Below are 20,469 nucleotides of genomic sequence, written 5' to 3'. Positions count from 1 at the left end.
GCCTACAAAATTCCTTGGCTACTAAGTTAGCCCACATTGAACTCAAAGCCCTTTCTTTCTAATAAAGATAATTCCTAATTTGTGTTTTTGTTTCTGTCTAATAAGGTAAGTCTTTGTCTTAATCTTATAATTATGAATTATTGAATAAAGAGATTTGGTATGTTACAATATATAATTTATTAATGAAGTACAAATATAAGATAGCCTAAGTTATTGGTTGAATTAGCTACAGGGTAAGTTAACAATGGTAAATTTTCAAAATGGTGGGGTTCCAAAGTGGATGAAAAGATTCTCTAGGCTTAGGCCTATATTGAGTTGGTTTCTTCTTAAGTACTAATTAATATTCAAATAGATGACCTCTTAATCTCAGGGAGGGGTGGTCGTGCCGGTTCGAATGATATATTAGGCTTCTTTAAAATGTAGATAATTTAATTTAGTTATTATTCTGAAATACTAGGTTCTGATGCTATTAATATAATAATGTTAATGTCCAAAGAAAGATTCCAAATGGTTTCACTGAATTTAAAGAAATAAAATAGAATTTGAAGATTAAATTTTGAATAAAAGTTCAATTTGAAATATATATATATCTTGATGAGTTGAGTTAATTGGGCCTAGTAGGCTATACTGATTAAATGTCCAATGAAGATTAAATTTGTCCTTAGTTAAATAAGATGGATGGTTACCAAATTTGGAGTGTCTGTCTTCTTATAAATTTGTACTCTTCAATGCACTTGTCCAATACTTTTGGATGATGAGAAATTTAAATTTTAGGTTTTACTTTGGGATTATGAATTTTAGTTTAAATTAAACACAATTTCCAATAGAATGATGTTCACACTGTGAAGAGTTGGCAGGATCTCGGGAGAGGCAATGGTAGAAGCTCAGGAAGTCCATGTCCATTGTTGAAGTGATGTACAGCTGGTTAATTTACATGAATGACACTTGCCACAGTAATTTTGATTTTCTTTGGATAATTTTGAAAAGTGATACTATATTTAAGATGTTATTAATATATTGCAATTTTCTTACAATTATATATTACTCTAAATAAATGATTATTGTTGGTTTTTGATGAGTACTTAATAGGTATGGAGAGAATTTGCATAAATATTATATTGTAACATAAAATAGGATGATGTTTCTGTGGGGTGATGGGATACTATATAACATTGAACAAAATTGGATAAAATAACACATTAACAAGGGGAACAAATTAAATAACTGATAACACATTATCAGGGGCATTAACAGACATTGTGAGAGAAAATATACAAAATAAAAGAGAAATTAATGTTAATGATGAATGAATGACATGTAATATTACAAAAACTGTTCAGTTTGAGGCACAAATTCTTGAAAAAAACCATTCTTTAAACATTCCTGAGCATTTTTTAATTGTAATATTTCACTCGAAAGCATTCTTCGAAACATTCTTAAATGCTCTCGGAGTTTTCGACTTGCCTATCATAGCCAGTTTCATTTTCATATTTGCTGAGGAATTACTGCATGCAAGAATTTTTATTCTTTCTTTGCTCCGTTTATAACCAGGCGCTGCCGCTTTGACCTTTGATGCAAGTGTTTTTGTTTTTAGCAATTTGTAATTAAGACCAGTTTCATGACAGTTGAATATCTGGTCGCCTGATAGGCTTTTCTTGACCAATAGCGTATGTAGCTTAGCCCAAAACGATTGAACGTCTTCAAAGTTTGCGGTAAGCATTTCGCCACAGATATTGAGCTGCCGAATTCCATATCTTTTTTCCATCTATCAAGCCAACCTACACTAGCTGTGAAATCAGGTTCACCTTCGTTAAGCTAATTTTTAAATTTCAATGCTTTTTTATTGTAAAATTGGTCCTGATATCGGTACTCCTTTATCTCTATGTTGAGTGAAACACAGATACAGAGCTTCGCTTACCTTTTCATAATCACACTTTTTCATCATCTTGCGACCTTCCAAAGCAGTTGCTGTGACTCGCTGAGAACACTGTTGTTCAATGCCAACACTATTCCTTTTCCAGTCTCCTACCGTTGTTTTTCCCACGTTATAATATTGCGCCACTTTTAGTAACGTTTCACCATTGTCTAATCTCTTCAAGGCTTTCAGTTTATCTACCATCGTCACAATTACTTTCTTACGTTTTGAAGCCATGGCCACTTTTAGAGACGACAAAACCAAAACACAACTAACAATCTACAGTAGCAGAAACAAAACAAAATAAATTTTACTCGACACGACCTGTCAGTGAAAGAGCTATGTAAGCACTGAGGAGGCAGTCACAGTGGCAGGTACAGTAGCAGGTGCGATGGCAGCACGCCAAAACAGAGATAGTGCGGTCACAGACCTTGACTTCTGGCGCATGAATACAATAGTAAACTACAAATAGTCACACGCAACAATCTGCTGTGTACACTGTACAGTCGGGCCTGGCAAAACGGGCTACCTCTCCTGACAGCCCGTACTGTGAGTTAATTCAAATATTGTTGAGGCAGGTCGGAGGCCGAATAACTCGGTAGGTCGGATAACTGAAGATCGGATAACCGAGACTCTACTACTGAAATGGTTAACATATAAAAGATATATTGAACATAGTTACATCAAATACAAGACGGGAGAGGGTGTAGCTTTTCAATTAACTATGTTTATTTTAATTATCGGCTTATCATTATCAATGTTCATTATAGTGCTTCGCTTATTTATGCATATAAAGCATAACAGCGGACCATCCTAGTTTACTTCTCTCACAAATGTGTGTTGTGTAAAGTGGTTTGTTGTTTCCCAGGAAATGTGTCAATGAGAGATACAGAGACAGGAAGTTGGTTTATCCAGACCCTGTGTAGAGTTTTTGCCCGAGACGCCTGGGCCCATGATCTCCACTCTATGCTCCAAACCGTAAGTTGTTATTCTGTCTAGAAATTAGTTTATTTGATTGTAATGATACATTTTTGTATAAATTGTCGTGTTGATTGCATAGCTAAAATTTTTTTTTAAGGTGTCTGATATAACACTGTATTTTAAAAACTGAAAGTAATAAATCCAATAAGTACCGGGCTCAATTTAAGAATATCAACAAAATATCCTAAATTTGTTTTAATCCAATTATTAATATTTTCTCTATTTATCCACTTCCTATTTATAGTACAAAAAGGGTTATAGACCCCGGTAGGTTAGTTATAGTTTCGGTAGTACCTCAATTTCTACTACAAGCCCTGAAGACAATTGGGATACTGGTTCAATAGCCTTTCAGATACCACAATGTATAATCTAATAGGCTAAGCAAATAATACATCCAACAACTAGATAACGTTGTTCCCGATGCACCATATAAATATTAGGACTGCTATAATAATAATCAGATATATAGGACTGATAATGGTGATTTAATCGCCGACATGTATTTAATTCCTGTAAAGGATACAACAGGATCAATTGGCGGACACAGGTAATTAACCCTTTTTGATTGCCTATATTGATTGGGAACAACAACAAACAAAAATGAAACACCATATATTATACTCAACTCTATGTAGACCGCATTTTAAATGCTAGATTGAGTTAGAAGAATCTCCCAGATAGATTTGTGTAAAGAGCAATGAAACCGACCCAAATTAATTATCATCTTATTCCTTCAAGACTTATCACTAGTTATTTTACAAACTTTATTGTATTATTTTGTTGTTATTATTAGTTTTTTAGTGGTTAACTGTAAGAAAGGACCATTAGGTCCTAAGTTCGCCTCTATAAAGAAGGATTTTCATTTCTTCTCATCTTGTCTTAAATTCTGCTTAAACAACCAAATCAATAACTTAAGTGAAAAGCATTGTTTTTTAAAGAATTGTAATTTTCGATTCATATGCTGTTACTTTAATCATGAACTAGGCCTACTATCATGACTTTAATAATGAGTTACTGTATTACCAATAACTACTATTTTAGTTTGCGCAAAATATCAACATATTTTTTATTCATTAGTAAGACTTAAGACTTAAGACTTAAGACATGCTTACATTTTTAGGTTGATCGTGAAATTGCAGAAATGAACTACATGGGCGCGAAACAGACTCCTACCATTCGTGATAAATTATGTAAAAGTCTTTATTTTCAACCTGGGATTAATGATTTACCATAGACAAGTAGGCCTACTAATGTTGAATTTTATTGTTTGGTTAAATGTTTATTTTTTCGCTGAACTGGATCAAACAAGTTATTATTATTATAAGTGTTGGAGAAGATTGTTAGATTCATTTTAAATTTATTTTGTTTGAAAATATTAAGTAGAGCCAGACATAATCCTGTGGGGAAGACTGCACACATTTATACATTTTCTTTTGTATGTTCTGCAAAATTCTTGATTGTTTGCAGATTATATTGTCAAACTTTAGTTTCATTATCATACAATTTCATAAAAAATATTCAATAACTCCTAAAATGAATTCAGTCCCAACATCTGGTTGAAGATGGTAATCTTTTATCTGTTTACTCCTAATTCATAGTGTAATTTAAGTTTGTTTTGGGTGATATAATCGAAGGCTGCATGGTGGTTGTAGGTGAAACGAGAATGCCGAATACTTGAATTGGACTCGGAGTCTTACTCCATTGAAGAATATAATCAAGGGTTCAATAAATCTCTTTACTTTCAACCTGGAGTATGTCTGGCCTGCAACCCAATCATGGACAAATCTTGACAACAGTATTTGCTAGTCGTAATGTTTTCTTGGCAGGGTAAATTAATTATGGATGTTTTAGGATCAGTTGTCGGTTATAAAATTTACTCTCTAACACTTGTAATGAAATACTAACAATCCCTTTAAGTATTTACATATAATGTATCTTGCTGTTTGGAACTTTCTCTAACAAATCAGAGTGAAAATTGCCATTCACTCTGTATACAGTTTGACAGAAATTCTATAAGTTTGTATTTAAAACAGACTTGAAAGTGTGTCGGCTTAGCAAAAAGAAATTTTAGTTGGTAAATGTGTTCAGTTCTAGTAGATTACTATAAAATATTTCCATTGATACAGTATCATTTGTTTTCTCGAGCTTGTGTGAATCCAGTTCAGTGAGTGCAATCCGTAGCGCTAATTTTTAAACTTATTTAAGGTTATGTATCTAATGTAATGTTTCACTGTGGTATTTTCAAGCATCTAATGTTTTCTATTCTTTAATTATTTACTCAGAAGACACGAAATAAAGACAAATGCCAACTGATTGTAAAAGACTGATCTTACCGGACATAATAATTTTATATGAAAGTGCAATATGAATAGTTTTATAGATTAAACAGTTAAGTTTAAAATGTGATCAATGAATTAAAATCATAAAATTAGATGCTGAAACCCTTTAAACATACTTTTTTTAACAAATTTTCTTTAAATGAGCTGTTATTTAACTATACAATTTTCTTTAGTAAAACTAATATGAAGATACTTATCCAGCTCATTAATATAACAATCTATAAATTAAGACAAACTCATTTTTGTTTAACATCGATTAAGAGGTTTTTTTTCAGAATTCTCTTATTGGAAATAATATATTTATGTATATAATAATATAAATCATTTTAGCCTCTGGATTGATTATATATAATTAACTGATAATGTAATAATAGCCTACATCAGTGTTTCCCAACAATTATTTCCTGGTTTATCACTTAATAATACAAAACCATACTGTGTACCACTTTTTTTTATATTTATTGTTTGTTACCCTAACTGGCATTACAAACCTTTCTTGAGAAGGTTATATTTTTAATTAATTGATGAATATCTGAGTGAAGTACTTATCTTAGTGAAGTAGTGGTGCTATAGTTTTAATTTAGCTCATTTAACCAGAGTGCTATTATTTAAAGTATGTCACTCAGTTTTGACTACCTTAACCTAACAAAATAATATCGTCCTCATCCTAACGTCTTGTTGACTATATACGGTTGCTGTTTGGCCGTGAAATAACTCTGATGCACCAGGCCATAAAAATCCTGACAAAATACTCGTAGTTAGAATATAACTACGCACAAACCACAACAGTAGCCTCAATATATCACTACTGGTACACGTACAACAGGTTGGGAAACACTGGATTTACATCACATTAGAATGTTTAAATGAATAAAAATCACTGAATTTTTTTACTGGACTAAATGTAGTGCAAGTGTACAGTAGAACTCCGATTATGCGAATCAATTGGGACCAGACCCCATTCGGATAATAAAAAATTTGGATGATCGTTGTTTTACAGGAATTCCAGGAATTTCCAAGGAAAATCCTCATTTATGGTACTAAATGAACTTTTAATTAATAATAAATTGAATCAGAACATTTTTACAGTTTACAATGCTCATAGCACAAGTGTTCTATACATGTTCTTAGAGTAAATAGTGTTCCATCAAAGTCCAATATTACACACTGGCTAAATTTGTTTAATAACAATCCTTTTGATATTTTGCGAAACCTATTAATACTGTAGCTTTACGTTTTTAAAATTGTTTAAATAAGCGATTCGGATAATCGGCGTTTCGGTTAATTGGAGTTTGGATAATTGGAGTTTTACTGTATATCTTAAGCCCTCAAAAACGATTTTATATATTTTAAATAGGTTTGTGATTGTAACATAAAGTGATGTATGTGTCTATAAAGTAAGTTTTAGAGTTTTATATATATATATATATATATATGAGTAAAGTTTATATATTTATTTATGACATTCAACAAAATATTGTTGTAAAATTTGTATATGAATTTCATTAATACAAATGTAGTCTTTCAAAGTATAGATTCGTATAATACTAAACTAATATTTACAAAAATTTTATAATTCTGTATGACAGAAATTGGAAAATTATTTTGACAAATAGTTGTATTTTTTGTACTAGTGAGATAGTGAAAGTTAGGAGTGTAAGAAACTCTAGCATTTCAGGTTCTGTAAATCATCGATATGCAACTTAAAATCTTGTGAATCTCTTTCTTGCTCAAATGTATGGGGGCCTTCATGATCTATAAAGTACCTTTCATATAAAAAACCCATACAATTCTTAAGAAATAGTTTGTATGTAATATATTCTTGTACAATTTAGTAGTAAGTGATACATTTATACATAGTAAAAATCTAATAAAGCAGAGCTCAATCAAGTCTCAGGAGAATTAACAACAAAATTGTGTTCAACAAATCAATAATCCAAATGTGTTCAATATGGTAAACATAACAATTTGTAATTGTAATTGTTACCATGTCCATACCACCTAGTGTCCTCAGGAATATATTTTTTGTACATAATGATCTCTCAACTAGCAATCTTTGTATGTTCAGGATTGCCTGGTATCATAGGTACATAGTTTTCAATATTTTTACTTTTTAAATGCTGGTTGTTGTATTTTAAATCCAATTGTATTTTTGTATTGTCTTACATTTTCCTTTCCTCTAACAAATGTTATATTTAAAAGTTACATTTGGTACAGTGGAACGTGCTTAATTTTAATTTCTTTAACTCAAAAACTTAAAAAACTGGAATTTTTTTGTTCGCATATCGACGTTGTTTAATCAATCTCAATGTTGAAATAAAATCATGGTTAATTCTAGTACAGTATAACTTTGGATAGTTTGCATTCATTAATGGATAGCAAATGAGGTATGGCAAGATAAATGTGCCAAAAAACAATCAAAATACTGTGTGGTGTTGTAATACACTGCTCATCTTAACTAAGTCAATTCATTGTCTTCTTCTCCCCTACTCCCTTACAATCCGCCTACAGACTTGCTCTCTACCTGCCAACCCTTGTTTTTTACAGTCCTATCCATCAATTAAAGTTCACATTTAACCTTTCGTACGCTTGTTGCAACTTTGCGGCTTCAAATTTTGTTGAGTAAGTATAACATTGTTTACATCTGTTATGGTCCTCATCAAAGCCAAACCAACCTTCAAATCTTTGACCTTTTCTGAAAAAAAACCCCAGAGTTTTCATTATACCCTAAAAATTATTGAATACATTTGTTTCCAGTACAAGTGTAAAATCAAAAGTGTGACTTTTCTATTTTGAAACCTTTGTTACCAAACTTACCTCACTCAAATTTTTGGATAGCTGATTTTTTCTGGTCCTGTGGTTTTTAAATTAACCATGTTTCACTGTATTACATTTTTACACTATCTATACCCTATTAGCCATTACATTATCTCGTTTATTTTATTCTATGTAAGAAAGGTGCCTTGTTTTTATGTTGGATCAAGTTTTCCAATATTTTGTAACCTAACCTTTTGTTAGTTTATTTTGTTGAAAAGAGTAATTTGTAATAATAAAATTTACATGTATAAAACACAGTGTTAGTATTAGGCTGTTTACATTTTTTTAACTAAATTTATTGAATTCATGCTTTTTTAAGGTTCTTCCTCATCAGGGTGCAGGGTGTGTCTCATTAGCAATCCAAGACCTCCCTAAATCAAAAGTATATCTGTTGGTCACCTTATTGTTTTCTAAATGTAATAACAGTTCTCTTAAGTTGCCCATATTTTGTTTTGTTAAGTACATTGGATTATTTATTTGAGATTATACTTTCTCCCATTATCTCCTTAAACGTCAGAATGAAAAACTGGTGGTGTGTATTCAAACTCTATATGACCAGACTCATTTCCTCTACCCCAATTCTTAAACTGTGAAAATATAAAGTTTTTAATCCTACATGAAAGTATGCTATCTGATTATGTTGAAATCTTGGTCCAACATGAAATACATATTTGTAAATAGTTCAACCTGTAACATAGTTTTAAATATTATACAAATGTTATATGTACGTAGGTATATGACAAGCTGAAGTTCAATTGTTACCTAATACTGAATGGTTGTTTACAAAATTATTTTTTAAATTTTTTAATTAATCTTAACTGTGATATGTTCTATAACTGCAGGCACCCTACCACAAGGTGCCAATACTCAATTAGTATTAGTATTTAACTAGGATTATTTTTTATTGTACCTACAGGAGACTTTCCAATGTTCTTACTTCTTGAGGTTCAAATAGCTTATGATAAGAATCTCACACCACACACTCAAATGTGTCCATTGCTTGTAAACAAACAAGACACAACCTGCATAACGAATTTGTAACACTGACATAAAAAATTAACAGTGTAATATATACCTATAAAGGGTGTCCCGAAACTCTCTAGCAATATGTAAGGGCATTGTTCCTGGGTAAGAAACATATCTAAATATCATATATAAATTGTCTGGAAGTCCGTAATTACTCACAGAGACGCCGTTTTGTTTTTCACTTATTATTTTTTTCTGAAAAGTGGTTAAACATACGAAATTGAAACTTTTGCACAAACACTTATGACAACTAGACAAAGCTTCAAAAAATTATGACAATTTTCCTAATTCATAAAACAAAATGGCGGCCATTTACAATTTTGTTTTTTCAATAACTCAAAAACCGTTGATTTTACAAAACGTTTACATTACAAGAATAACTTTTTTAAGGCAATTTAAATATAAATTGATTGACACCTTATTTTTTTAAGATTGGACGAATATTAATTGAGCTATGGCAGCTTTAGTGATACGTGACCGCATGCCTCGGTATGCAGTTATGCACTAACCTCCAGCGACCAGCGGTCAGGTTCTTAGTGTTTAAACAACGAAAGTCTTCTGTACATGCAAGTTGTTAATCATGATAAATTTAAATTGCTTGAAAGTTTTATTTTAATATGGATTAATTTAGGCATGAAACAATGGTTTTGTGAACTTTAAAACTTGTTAGTGATAATACTAATACTCAAGTTAGGAAGAAACAAAGGTTAATTTTGGCATTTATTTATGTATTTTTTTATTATTTAATTTATGACAGTTATTTATGATATATTAGTGTACATTTACTGTACCTACTTTTTTGCATGTAGCCTACTTCTTAAATTAAAGTCTCATAAGTTATACAAAAAATATAAAATTAAAAAGTAAATAAAAATTGCAAAATTGGATTTAAATGAGTTTTTATTTTATACCTTTTTTTATGTTTTCATAGAAGAAGGAGCTGATTATTAGATCTAATAATAAATACAAGGAGGCAGTGATGGATAAAGCCGGAACCTATTAGTCTGACGCTCTCCGATCCTTGTTCAGTCTCCGAAAGGCTTTAAATGAACTCAGTGTAACCCATTCCTTCCATTCAGATATGTATCCATTCGATGACATTGCTCTTTGGGGAATCGTTGACAGACATTGGATCCGATGTTTCTCTAGTCTGCGTGCACCAGCCTGAGCCTAGTTTAGTCATTGTCAAGCTTCGTGTGTGACACGAGTGTAGACGAACTTTTGATTGGAGCAGTTAGGGAGTATCCCTTTCTTTACAGTAAGTGATCAAAGTTATCATGATAGCAGGAAAAAGTAATTTAATATGACGCCTGTCAGGAAACAAGTAAAAAATTTGATTACATGACAGGTAAGTTTATGCTCGCCATACCTCAAGGTACGGTGCAATAATAAGGATTTTCGTTCCTCATCTTCAGCACACAATATGCGGCTGCCACAAACAATATAAAGAACTGGGACGGGTGGTGTCCTGTAGTCCAGCTACTAGGAGGTCACAAATTGTGGTTATTTATAGGGATGCACTGTGGATGGGATGCTCCCTGGTGTGGATTAATGTCCGCACTAGTGAGTAGTACGACTATCCACAGTACTATCCTGATAATTAGACCAATTTGTAAATTACAAGGAAAAAAATGTGGTTCGGATTCCACTATAAACTGTAGGTCCCTTAGTTGCCATTAGCTGTATGGGCTATTAATTAAGAGCTGTGTCTAAGGAACATGTCGGCCTTAGTCACTAACAAGACTACAAGATCGCGCCACTCATCCTACACTCATCTCCATTCATACTTGGCTTAAAATACCTAGGTACTTTGTATGGTCGCCATTTCAATGTAAAAACAGTCAAATCCACAGATACAACAGACGATTGACGACTTCAACCGAGCGAGGAGGAATTTCAGTAGAACCATAGATAAAACATACTCCACACAAGGAGTATGTTTTATCTATGATGGTAGAACTGAACGAAGTCCATTATTTGTGATGGTGTCTATCTATTTCAACCACCTACCAAACAAAATCAAGGGTATAGAAGGCACGGAATTCAAAATTGCTTTGAAGAATTGGCTAGTTAAAAATTAATAAAACATTTCAGAATTATAAATCAATTCGGCTGATCAATTTGATAGAAGTTACTTTTTTTGGAGTGATCTAAGTTGATCCCAGGTATTACACACTTTGGTCATTTATTGGAGTTAAATTTGGCAACGATTGTTTTTATTTTTATTTTTAGTTTACTTTGTCTATGCATTGTTATCAATAACTTGCATGTACTAACTGGGACTGTTAGCCTAACTGATTGTTACCAGATGATTATTATAAATGACTTGTGTCTGATTGCATGTAACTGCATGTTTAAAAGACCAAATAAATTCTCATTCTTGTTCTCTACACAGACAATAAATGAGTTGATTTGATTTGAGTTTAATGAAACCCCTCCAGACGGAAGAACCATGACGATTCCCCGATCTACGGATTGCGGTGAAGACATCGAAGGTAAAATGTATCATAATTGTATCCTAAAATGTATGAATGTATGTTATATTACCTTTACCATCATCAATCCTATCGTAATTTTAATTTTAGTACAACTTTTCCTCCAGATAAAAAAAAACACAGTCTCCCCTCCAAGTACGTCTTCCAGGATTATCAGGCATCAAACAAAAAATAATTACTTACAAAAATAATAACATAGTATTCAATTGTTATGTATTGATTTTAAAGGCCGTGCATTAAGTAGGCGAGTTGTTGGAGTTTGGAATGACTAGTGAGTTGAGTAGTGGAGTAGAGTGACTAGATTTTGAAAAGCTGTCTGCTGACTTGACATTGTTATTGCCGTCTAGGTTAACGAGCGAAATGACTTTTTAAGTTTGAAGGGTTGTAGTGTAGTTTTATTTAAAAAATAAACAATGTGTTCGCGTAGGAGTGTGCTTTCAGTTAGCAATAAAGCTTTCAACTGTTTTTGTAAAAGAAGTAGGAGCCAAAGTCCAAGACTATTAACTAGGTAAAAATCTTTGCTTTTCAATACTTCTTATTAGGCCTAATAAGTTAGTCATTGAACCATTACCTGAAACAAAGATGATAATATGTTATTGCTTTTTCATTTGGTATATTTTTATATTTTTACTGTGAATTCAATATGAATTAAGCATATATGAATTATTTTGTTGATTCTCTTAGCCTAACCTACAAATATAATGTCAAAATGGGTGAAGGTCACCTGTCAAATTTTGACCTTAACCTACTGAAAGCCCAGTGTCTAAGAGTAACTTACTAGTAGCGTTGTGTCTATAATTGTTATGGTAAAATATTGTTTATTTCTTGAAACGAAAGTCCAAACAATGATTATAAGTGTAAGAAATCTTAATGATAATCCCAAAATGATAAAGCCTAAATTATTCTTCTTCTAGGCCTATTCGAGCATTCAACTAAAATCGGGTACAGTTCCACGGAGAACATGTGATTTATTAATAAAATTATTGGATGATATGTTAGTTAAATGTACATAAGTTTATACCGGTTCAACCATCTCACAGCAGTAAAAATGTTGGGCCTACCTTTTTTGTTAGGTACTGTAATGGTTACATTTGCGATAAGTAACTCTGTGGAACAGATTGGATTGAACCGCTCCTGCCTGATAAATAACTCAACTTAGGTCAGCTAAAAACGGTTATGTGTTATACGGATTATGTGGTCTACTAACTTGCTCCTATTTTACTACCCACGATTTGATGTTTGCATAAATAAAAGAAATACCTATGAATACAAATACAAGTTAGAGTATTTTGTTATAATAGCCCTTGTGAAACCTTAAAAATAAAAAGGAAGGAAAACTGCTGCATGCTTTGAACATTCTTAATAACATTATCTAACTTAGGTACCTATTCAAAAGTCATTTATTTTATATTAGGCCTCCTTAATTACATAAGCCTAAATGTTTAAGGTTTTTATGAAATCATGAGCAATCTATATAATTAATACGCTACATGAAACTTTGTCGGTTGAATGCTTTAGGTTTATCAATAAAGATAATCATGGACGGTTGAGCGAGAAGTCCCCTCTTTGAGTACAGTACTTTAATGTTTATCTGGCCTTACCAGTGTTACACTGTGGAATTTCACCGGAACTTTCATCACCCGTCTTTCTTATTTACAGTGTATAAATGTTGATATGTCACTCTAGAATATAATATATTTTTTTTAAATCACGAGCTACCGCACTCACACATAGCCTATAGCCTACGTCATGCTACCTATTAGATGGATTAATGCAACTCTTTCTTTTTATTATTACTTTAAATTAAATGCTTCAATAATTAATCCTTGACTTAATAAGAGTCCTGATTGTATTTTATTTTACTGTATATTTTATTCAACCCGTACGAAGAACGGGTACACAGCTAGATTCTGAATACTGTGATAACATTTACAGAAAGTAAATCCAAATCGCCTATGAACCGAAACATATATTTACATTCGTTCGCCTACTGAGTTTAATGATAATTTTATTTTTCAATCAAAATAAATTATTACTTGGGTACCATTTCATTAAATATTTATTGTCCTAAAAATAAAGCGTATATGTGTTTCAAGTGTTATTGGACATATTTTTATTTATTTTCCGTAAGTAAAAGTCCCCAAGTTCACAAAAAATAAATATAAACAAAGGTTTTGCAATCCCGTTAATCCCGAGATTAAAAGTCACCAATCCCGGGATTTCTAGGTATCAAACATCGGCCGGGATCCGGGGATTCGGGACCCCTACCTGCACAACAGACTATCGATGTTAGTTCTTCACACCAACAATAAATCTAACTATATTAGTAAACTGTTATCTGCTCCCCTAAAAACAAATTTCCAACTCGTAGACCTACGGTAGGTACCTTGTTTTTGCATATGGTACGTTGCATTCCCAGAATGGCTTTTCTTCATAAAAATAATAGGCCTATATCATATCATGAAAAATATATAATAGCCTACATTACCGTTCACCATGTAATAATCCATTACATTAAAAAATCCAATTGTAGGCTACTATTGGTAGGCCTAAATCCCATTAACATTTTGTTACTGAAATTATTAGGCCTAAATTGTTTGTTGATAGTGAACAATTTTTATTTATCATAGTTGTCAGCGGATATGTTTCAATTTGTTAATATCAATATATCGGATCAAAAAATGAAATAGGCTATCAATATAACGGAAAAAAATCATCGATAATAATTAATGTTCCCGTTACAGTAGACTCCCTCTTATCCGGACACCTTTAAACTAGACTAAACTCGGCAGAAATGACATCCCTTTAACCGGAAATTTGTTATCAGCATATCGGTTTAACTGGACTAGATGGACAGGAAGTGGATGGTACTGAAACGACTGTTCTCGTGGGAAAGATTTGAGACCAGTGACCACGTGTCCAAATAGGCCTACGTAATAATCATTATTGGCTTATACAGTATGCATTTAAATGGTCCGTTTTAAAGAGTTTTTGGGGACGTCGGTTTAACCGGAAAACCCGTTATCCGGACTGGCCTCGGTCCCGAGGAGTCCATATAAAAGGGAGTCTACTGTATTTTGTCTTAAGTTAGTCATTTTTAAAAGGCTAGTTTTTTTAAAAACATGTTCTCATTTTGTATTGACACTCATCTGTTCTCTAATTACAAACATTAGGTTTAAATAAATTTTCAAACAAAAGTAGCCTACCTCTCATAATTTGTATAAAAACCAGTGGTGATAATGAGTCATTGTAATAAAGTTTAGGAATTTAAAACCATAATAAGAGGAACTCACGCCTAAACACTCAAGAATCCACACAAAAAAAACAGCTTGATACATTTACACTTGTGATAGGGCCTACATAAGTTTAAAAATAAAAGAAACAATTATTTCCTAAAAACTTAATGATAAGTTAGATAGCAAACATTAGGCTAATTTTTTCTTTTGGTTTCTTAAGAGCCATTTTAGATTTAATGTTACACAATGATTTTTAGTTTTAAATAAGTTAGGCTAGTAAGAATTACGATTTAAACCCAACTTTAATCTGACAAGTTGGATTGATTACAATATTTATCTGTGCCATAAATTTGTATGTATTGATAACCAGTGTACCACTCCTTAACTTTGTTTTCTAACTAGACTTTCTACACCATATCTAGTTGTGGCTTAAACATGAGGATTATTTATTATAAATGATAATGCCATTTTAATGTCGTGTGGTACGATTTGGTGATGGTAAATTAGTTTATGTATTTGTATTCATTGTTTTTTTTTGTTTTTTTTATTGTAATGGGATCAACTGAAAGCAAAATGAAACTGTCCTCTGAGTTAGAGGTGGATGACGAAGTAGATCCCAATGAATTAGATCTGATAATAGTTGTTGAGTAAGTACCGTAGTTTTGTTTTCTAAAACTAAAACACTTGTCTACAAAACTGTTCTTTTGATTTGAGCTTCTGTTATTCATGCAACAATTTGAAGAGTATAAATTATACTTTAAATATTATTGTATTATTGTCAGTTATATACAAGATATTTAACTGGCTAATAATCTTAGTGATTGTGGTACATTTGTAACCCCTTTGCCTATCATATGATTTTAGGTACTAAAAATCTTGTGTTCATACATGAGCTGTTGGACGTGAAGAATTAATTTAGCTAAAAATTAACATTGCTAGGGTTGTAAAAAGTCCAGATTTGCTTATGGCATCAAGAAGATTAAAAAATCACCTAAGAGCGCCATTTAATTTGATATCGCATTATTCTTATGGATAGGTTTTGGTAACTGAATGCACCGAGAGGTCAACAGAGTTGGCTGTCCAGCTATTTCTTGTGGAAAGGTTCGCCGCTGGTAGAAAGATCAAGTCAATTGGAATAGCGCGTAGAGAAGGATGAGAGAAAGTGACTTGTGGTTTTAAATTAATCTGATGGTAAAAAAACAAAAACAGTGGTAATAAGGGGGCAGTTCTTGTCCACGTACAGCTTGCCACTCTAATTGGCATGACCCATACCACTACGGTACATATGGATGTTTACTGACACCATAGGCTCAACAAATGTTACAGTACCTACTAAAATTATTTGTCAAAACCAAACACATAAAGATGCAGATGTGAACAGTTTCCAAGCATGTTAGTTTCTCGGTCTCTTTGGGGTATGACTAGCCTCTGACAACTTCTTGATGCCTAAGTTCGCATCCTTTAAATGCACTGACCCGAGCATGACAGTTAAATGTCTAGAACTGGATCCAACATGTTAGAGTTGGAAATTTTTTTCTCAAGCTTGATAAGACTGTCCAAAATACCTTTGCTATTCCTACAAACTAATTTCCTGTGGATTTAAAGTAGCCTATTTTATTAGAAATAGTGCTCAGCAAGCTGTGCATGAGTCGTTTAAAGAAGGATAGGCCTACTGGTGGCTGTTGTACAGAAATTGTTGCTGTTGGCCAACATTTTTCTATTACAGACTGATGCATTTATACTCAAGTTTTATAGATAAAACAAACTAAACCAACTTTTTCAGAGAATGTCAGCCAGAAACCTTACCTAGTCTTCGAACTCTTAATTCTAGTCATAGTGAAGAAGTTCTGGTTTCACCATGTCGATCGTTTTTCACTCTTCCTGGCTCTCCGGCAAAAACAAGAAAGTTCACTGGAAAGAAACTGGTTGGGTAAGTTATTTTTATTTCTCCTGCAGTTCCGGTATTTTGATTTAATTAATTATAATTATTTTTCACCTTAGTTAAATTGTACATCAATAAACCTGTTTTAACCCTTTCAGTGCTAGGCCATTAATTCATATTTCTTAAGACTTTTTTGTTTGCCTTTTAATTCCATTACCTTTTGTTGAATTTTAACTGTATAGTTGTTACTATTTTATTAATTAGACTAATTGACTAATTTTGAATAATAAGACAATAACAAATAAATATATAACAAAGAATAGTCCGGGTATTTGTAGTAAACATTAAATAAAACTTTGTTTTTGTTGTAAATTTCTAAGTTTTCTTATAAATTGTTATGTTCTGATAGCATTGTTTGAAACCAAAATCTCATAAAATCTAAAGACATCTAGTTTACGATGTAATATTGAATTTAACCTTGATTTAGTTTGATAAGGTTATTATAATATAGCAATTTTAGGAAAAATAGTTTTTTGCAGCAAAGCCTCAGTAACAAAATTTATTATCACTAATTTTTTTGGTTTAACAGAAAAATATCATCTAAACAGTCCGTTACTAACTAGTGCTGCTACCTTTTTGCGCTACCTGTCCGCAATCGTTGGCGTCAGCTTAAATACCGGGTTTTGTTTTGACTCCTCAGTCTCCAAGCACAGATAGCCGAGAAGGCTAGGGCGTGTGTCACTTGGCCAGTGCTATTGGTCTGCTCAGGTTCGATTCCCGTCCTGTGTGGCAAATAATTGGTGACCTGTGTGTTTTTAGCGATATACTACAACCACTGGGGCATAGTGAGGTGTTGATAATCCTTGGTTTAGACATACACCTCGGATCATTGGGTTGGGTGAATCTTTAAGCTGATTGATTGTTAGTGTATCCTATGAGCATGCAAGTCACCAATGGCCGTTTTGCTACTTTTTGTTAAAATGACCTTCCTCTCTATATCCCTTAGAGATTTTAGTAAACGCCGATATATTGTCACATAGCACTCAAAGGGTTAAAGACATCTTTACATTTATAACTAGGTCTGGTTTTCATAACTTGAGCTCTATAGAATGCTAACTATTAAAAATATATTTGGACAGTAATACTAGTCTTTTTGATTATTCCCTATGGGTTCCATAATTAGTTACTAAAATGGTTTTTTGTGAAGAGGAGTCTACAAAACAGAGACTCCCCATGGCCTAAGAGAACCTCATTTTTTTGTGAAAGGTTAACTGCAATGATCAGATTGTGAGTTTGAATTGTACAGATTATTCAGTCATCATATAATTTTTGCCATGTTTATCATGTTTTCCTCTATTTTTGTATGAACACTAAAACATGGTAAACTCAAAGACCAAGCATAGTACTCCAGTCTAAATTTGATTACAAGGTTGCAGCATAAGAGGTATAGCATTTAGCCTTTTTGGTTGAGTTTTACTTGCATAGAAAGTATCAAGTTAAGACTTTCTCTACTAACAATTAAATACTGCTAATGTTCGTGTGACAACAATAGCTTAAACAGATTAATCTCGACCAGGTCAAAACAATATCAGTCAAATAGTTAACTTCCATATACTGTATATGAATGTTATTTTAGTTGAACAATGTTCCAGATTCACAATGGAAGAGATGTATGAAGTGGTGTCCGATGTTGAGAACTACAAAGCATTTGTTCCGTTCTGTAAACGGTCCAATGTCCTGACACGGACAGACACCTACTTGAAGGGGGAACTTGAGATTGGTTTCCCTCCGATCGTGGAAAGTTACGTTTCTCATGTAACACTTGATCGTCCTCGGCTGGTTGTAGCCGAGTGCAAGGACGGGAAGCTGTTTGATCACTTGGTTACCAGCTGGAAATTCAGCCCGGGGTTGAAAAACAAAAAGCGATCATGTGTCATCGACTTTCACGTAGACTTTCAATTTAAGTCTGTTCTCCACTCACAGCTAGCTCATATGTTCTTCAACGAACTCGTCCGTCAGATGGAGTCAGCATTTTTTGACGAAGCAGAACGTAGATTTGGAGCTGCATCAATGCAGACGATCAAACTAAAAGTTACTCCCTCCACCGGTTCATGACCCTCAATTCCTTAGTAATTATTTTCAATTAGGTTGGTAATTTAATATTTTATTTTTTTATTTGTATATATTATTTGAGAACAATGTTACCAGGCATATATTGTGAAGGAAATTTAACAAGTTTTGTTGCTAATTTTGTAAATATTGATTGTTGGTAACGTTTATGTAACGTAGATTGCTTTTTGGACGTTATAGTTCAAATTATTTATTTTAGTTTCATAAAAATGCATATTTTGTTGTTAAACAAACTGTTTTCACCCTTGAGGACCTGTTATTAAGTGATACCCATTGTTTACTTGATATTTAAAACTAAAAGTGTCCAGTAATTTTTTTTATTTGATTTACAAGAATATGTGTGCTTACAGGATAAATAAAACTACTTGGGTTTGAGAAATGTTTTTCCCTTCAAAGAAATTAACATTCAAGAACCAACTAATAACTGTTATTGGGTTGAAATATCTTGTGTTTGCATTGCTATGCTCTTTTCATTTGAATAAATTAATTGTAAGAAAGCATAAACATTTTAAAATGTTGAGAGAGGATTTCACGTTACCTGACAATATTTTGAGGAAAAAATTTTCTTGAAAACAAAATTTATTTCCATAATTTATGTGAAAGTGTTATAGCTAGTCTTAATTTATATGTTAAACATAGTAAAAATTTTCTTTATGTAAGTGCATGAACATTAGGAAGCTTTTATTTGCCTTTGAAATTGCCTAGATGTTGTTAAGGAAGCTTTATGATAGGAAAAGTAGAACTTATTAGGAATGTTAACTGTTACATTTAAAGAGTTACTCAGAATATTATATTTACTGTTGAATGTTGGTAACCATTTATGATTCTTGTACTATTATGGTATACTGGAACATATTTTTTTATGTAACTTGAAATATGAATTTATCATATATTTTTGGTCTAATTCATTTTGGATTAAATATAGCAAATTGTACACTCACATTTTTGGTAAATGTAATTTTATTTTCTAATGTATAATTTTGATGTCATCAGATTTGTAGGATTTAATAAACATATAAATAGGTAAAAACATTTTAGTTTGTTAACTTTGAATTATTTGCATTAGCCTATTCAATATAACATCTGTAAAATGGGGGGCCTATCTGTAAAATGTTATATATTAGATATACCGGTATTTGAATAGTTTCAGATAAGATAGTTGATAATAGTCATTCTATTGGCCCCACTACAAAAGCAGCAAGCATGTGTCTAATCTATCAGCATTGGTTTTCTTCATCAACAAGGTTTGCCAAAGTGCAGTGTAAAATTAAATTTTTTTTTGTATAAACTACAATCTTTTAATCCTAAACATACCCTTAGCATGTGACATTACCCCCATATCGACAGTTTCTATTAAACATCAACAATGTCTTAGTGCACTGTATTTTACAAACAATAAAAACAATCTAAAAATAAAAAATTCAAGTCGGCATAAAATTTCAATAAAACCAAACAAAATAAGTTGAACTAGTGAAGGGCTTGAAAATCAATATTAGGATTAGACAAAAGCACAACACAGAGGAGCCAATGATGCCAAAATACATAATGGCCACACGCCTGGCTCAAGGCCAAGTTATAAATAGTTCTTTAGGTCATGGCCGATATTCACATTACCTCAAAAGATAAAATAATTATGATATGTTTTGTA

The 20,469-nt window shown here is 32.3% G+C and overlaps 2 protein-coding genes across 5 annotated transcripts in view; both read left to right on the top strand.

The window, feature by feature from the left end:
- LOC129004008 (caspase-2-like) overlaps window positions 1-5,337 on the top strand; it is a 33,791-nt gene extending 28,454 nt beyond the window's left edge. For 2 of the 3 annotated variants that reach the window (XM_054432379.1, XM_054432378.1), the window contains exons 8-9: window positions 2,784-2,893; window positions 4,549-5,337. In XM_054432379.1, the coding sequence (XP_054288354.1) occupies window positions 2,784-2,893; window positions 4,549-4,686 (248 nt within the window). In that variant the 3' untranslated portion in view covers window positions 4,687-5,337. Of the gene's footprint in view, window positions 1-2,783; window positions 2,894-4,016 lie in introns of all 3 variants that reach the window. The other variant, XM_054432380.1, reaches the window with a different exon arrangement.
- A 6,527-nt stretch (window positions 5,338-11,864) lies between these two features.
- Window positions 11,865-20,109, top strand: LOC129004346 (coenzyme Q-binding protein COQ10 homolog B, mitochondrial-like). 2 transcript variants are annotated; one of them, XM_054432910.1, is made up of 3 exons: window positions 11,865-12,081; window positions 16,593-16,739; window positions 18,344-20,109. In XM_054432910.1, exons 1-3 carry the CDS (start codon window positions 11,987-11,989, stop codon window positions 18,804-18,806), a joined length of 705 nt encoding a protein of 234 aa, XP_054288885.1. In that variant the 5' UTR covers window positions 11,865-11,986; the 3' UTR covers window positions 18,807-20,109. The 2 variants fall into 2 exon arrangements, with proteins under 2 accessions (XP_054288885.1, XP_054288884.1); XM_054432909.1 differs by lacking the exon at window positions 11,865-12,081 and adding an exon at window positions 15,314-15,456.
- Window positions 20,110-20,469: the final 360 nt, after the last annotated feature.

Source organism: Macrosteles quadrilineatus, unplaced genomic scaffold (assembly GCF_028750875.1).
Source record: "Macrosteles quadrilineatus isolate MER2022 unplaced genomic scaffold, UCM_ALF_1.0 Scaffold_9__3_contigs__length_116548681, whole genome shotgun sequence".
Lineage (NCBI taxonomy): Eukaryota > Metazoa > Arthropoda > Insecta > Hemiptera > Cicadellidae > Macrosteles > Macrosteles quadrilineatus.
This window is presented reverse-complemented; position numbering and strand designations above follow the sequence as displayed.

Bases quoted from the DNA above. Each gene is read 5' to 3' on its own strand.
- LOC129004346 (XM_054432909.1), top strand. From the start codon at position 15,320: ATGTATTTGTATTCATTGTTTTTTTTTGTTTTTTTTATTGTAATGGGA. The intron at 15,457-16,592 runs GTAAGTACCGTA...CAACTTTTTCAG, and splicing joins GATCTGATAATAGTTGTTGA to AGAATGTCAGCCAGAAACCT. The intron at 16,740-18,343 runs GTAAGTTATTTT...ACAATGTTCCAG, and splicing joins ACTGGAAAGAAACTGGTTGG to ATTCACAATGGAAGAGATGT.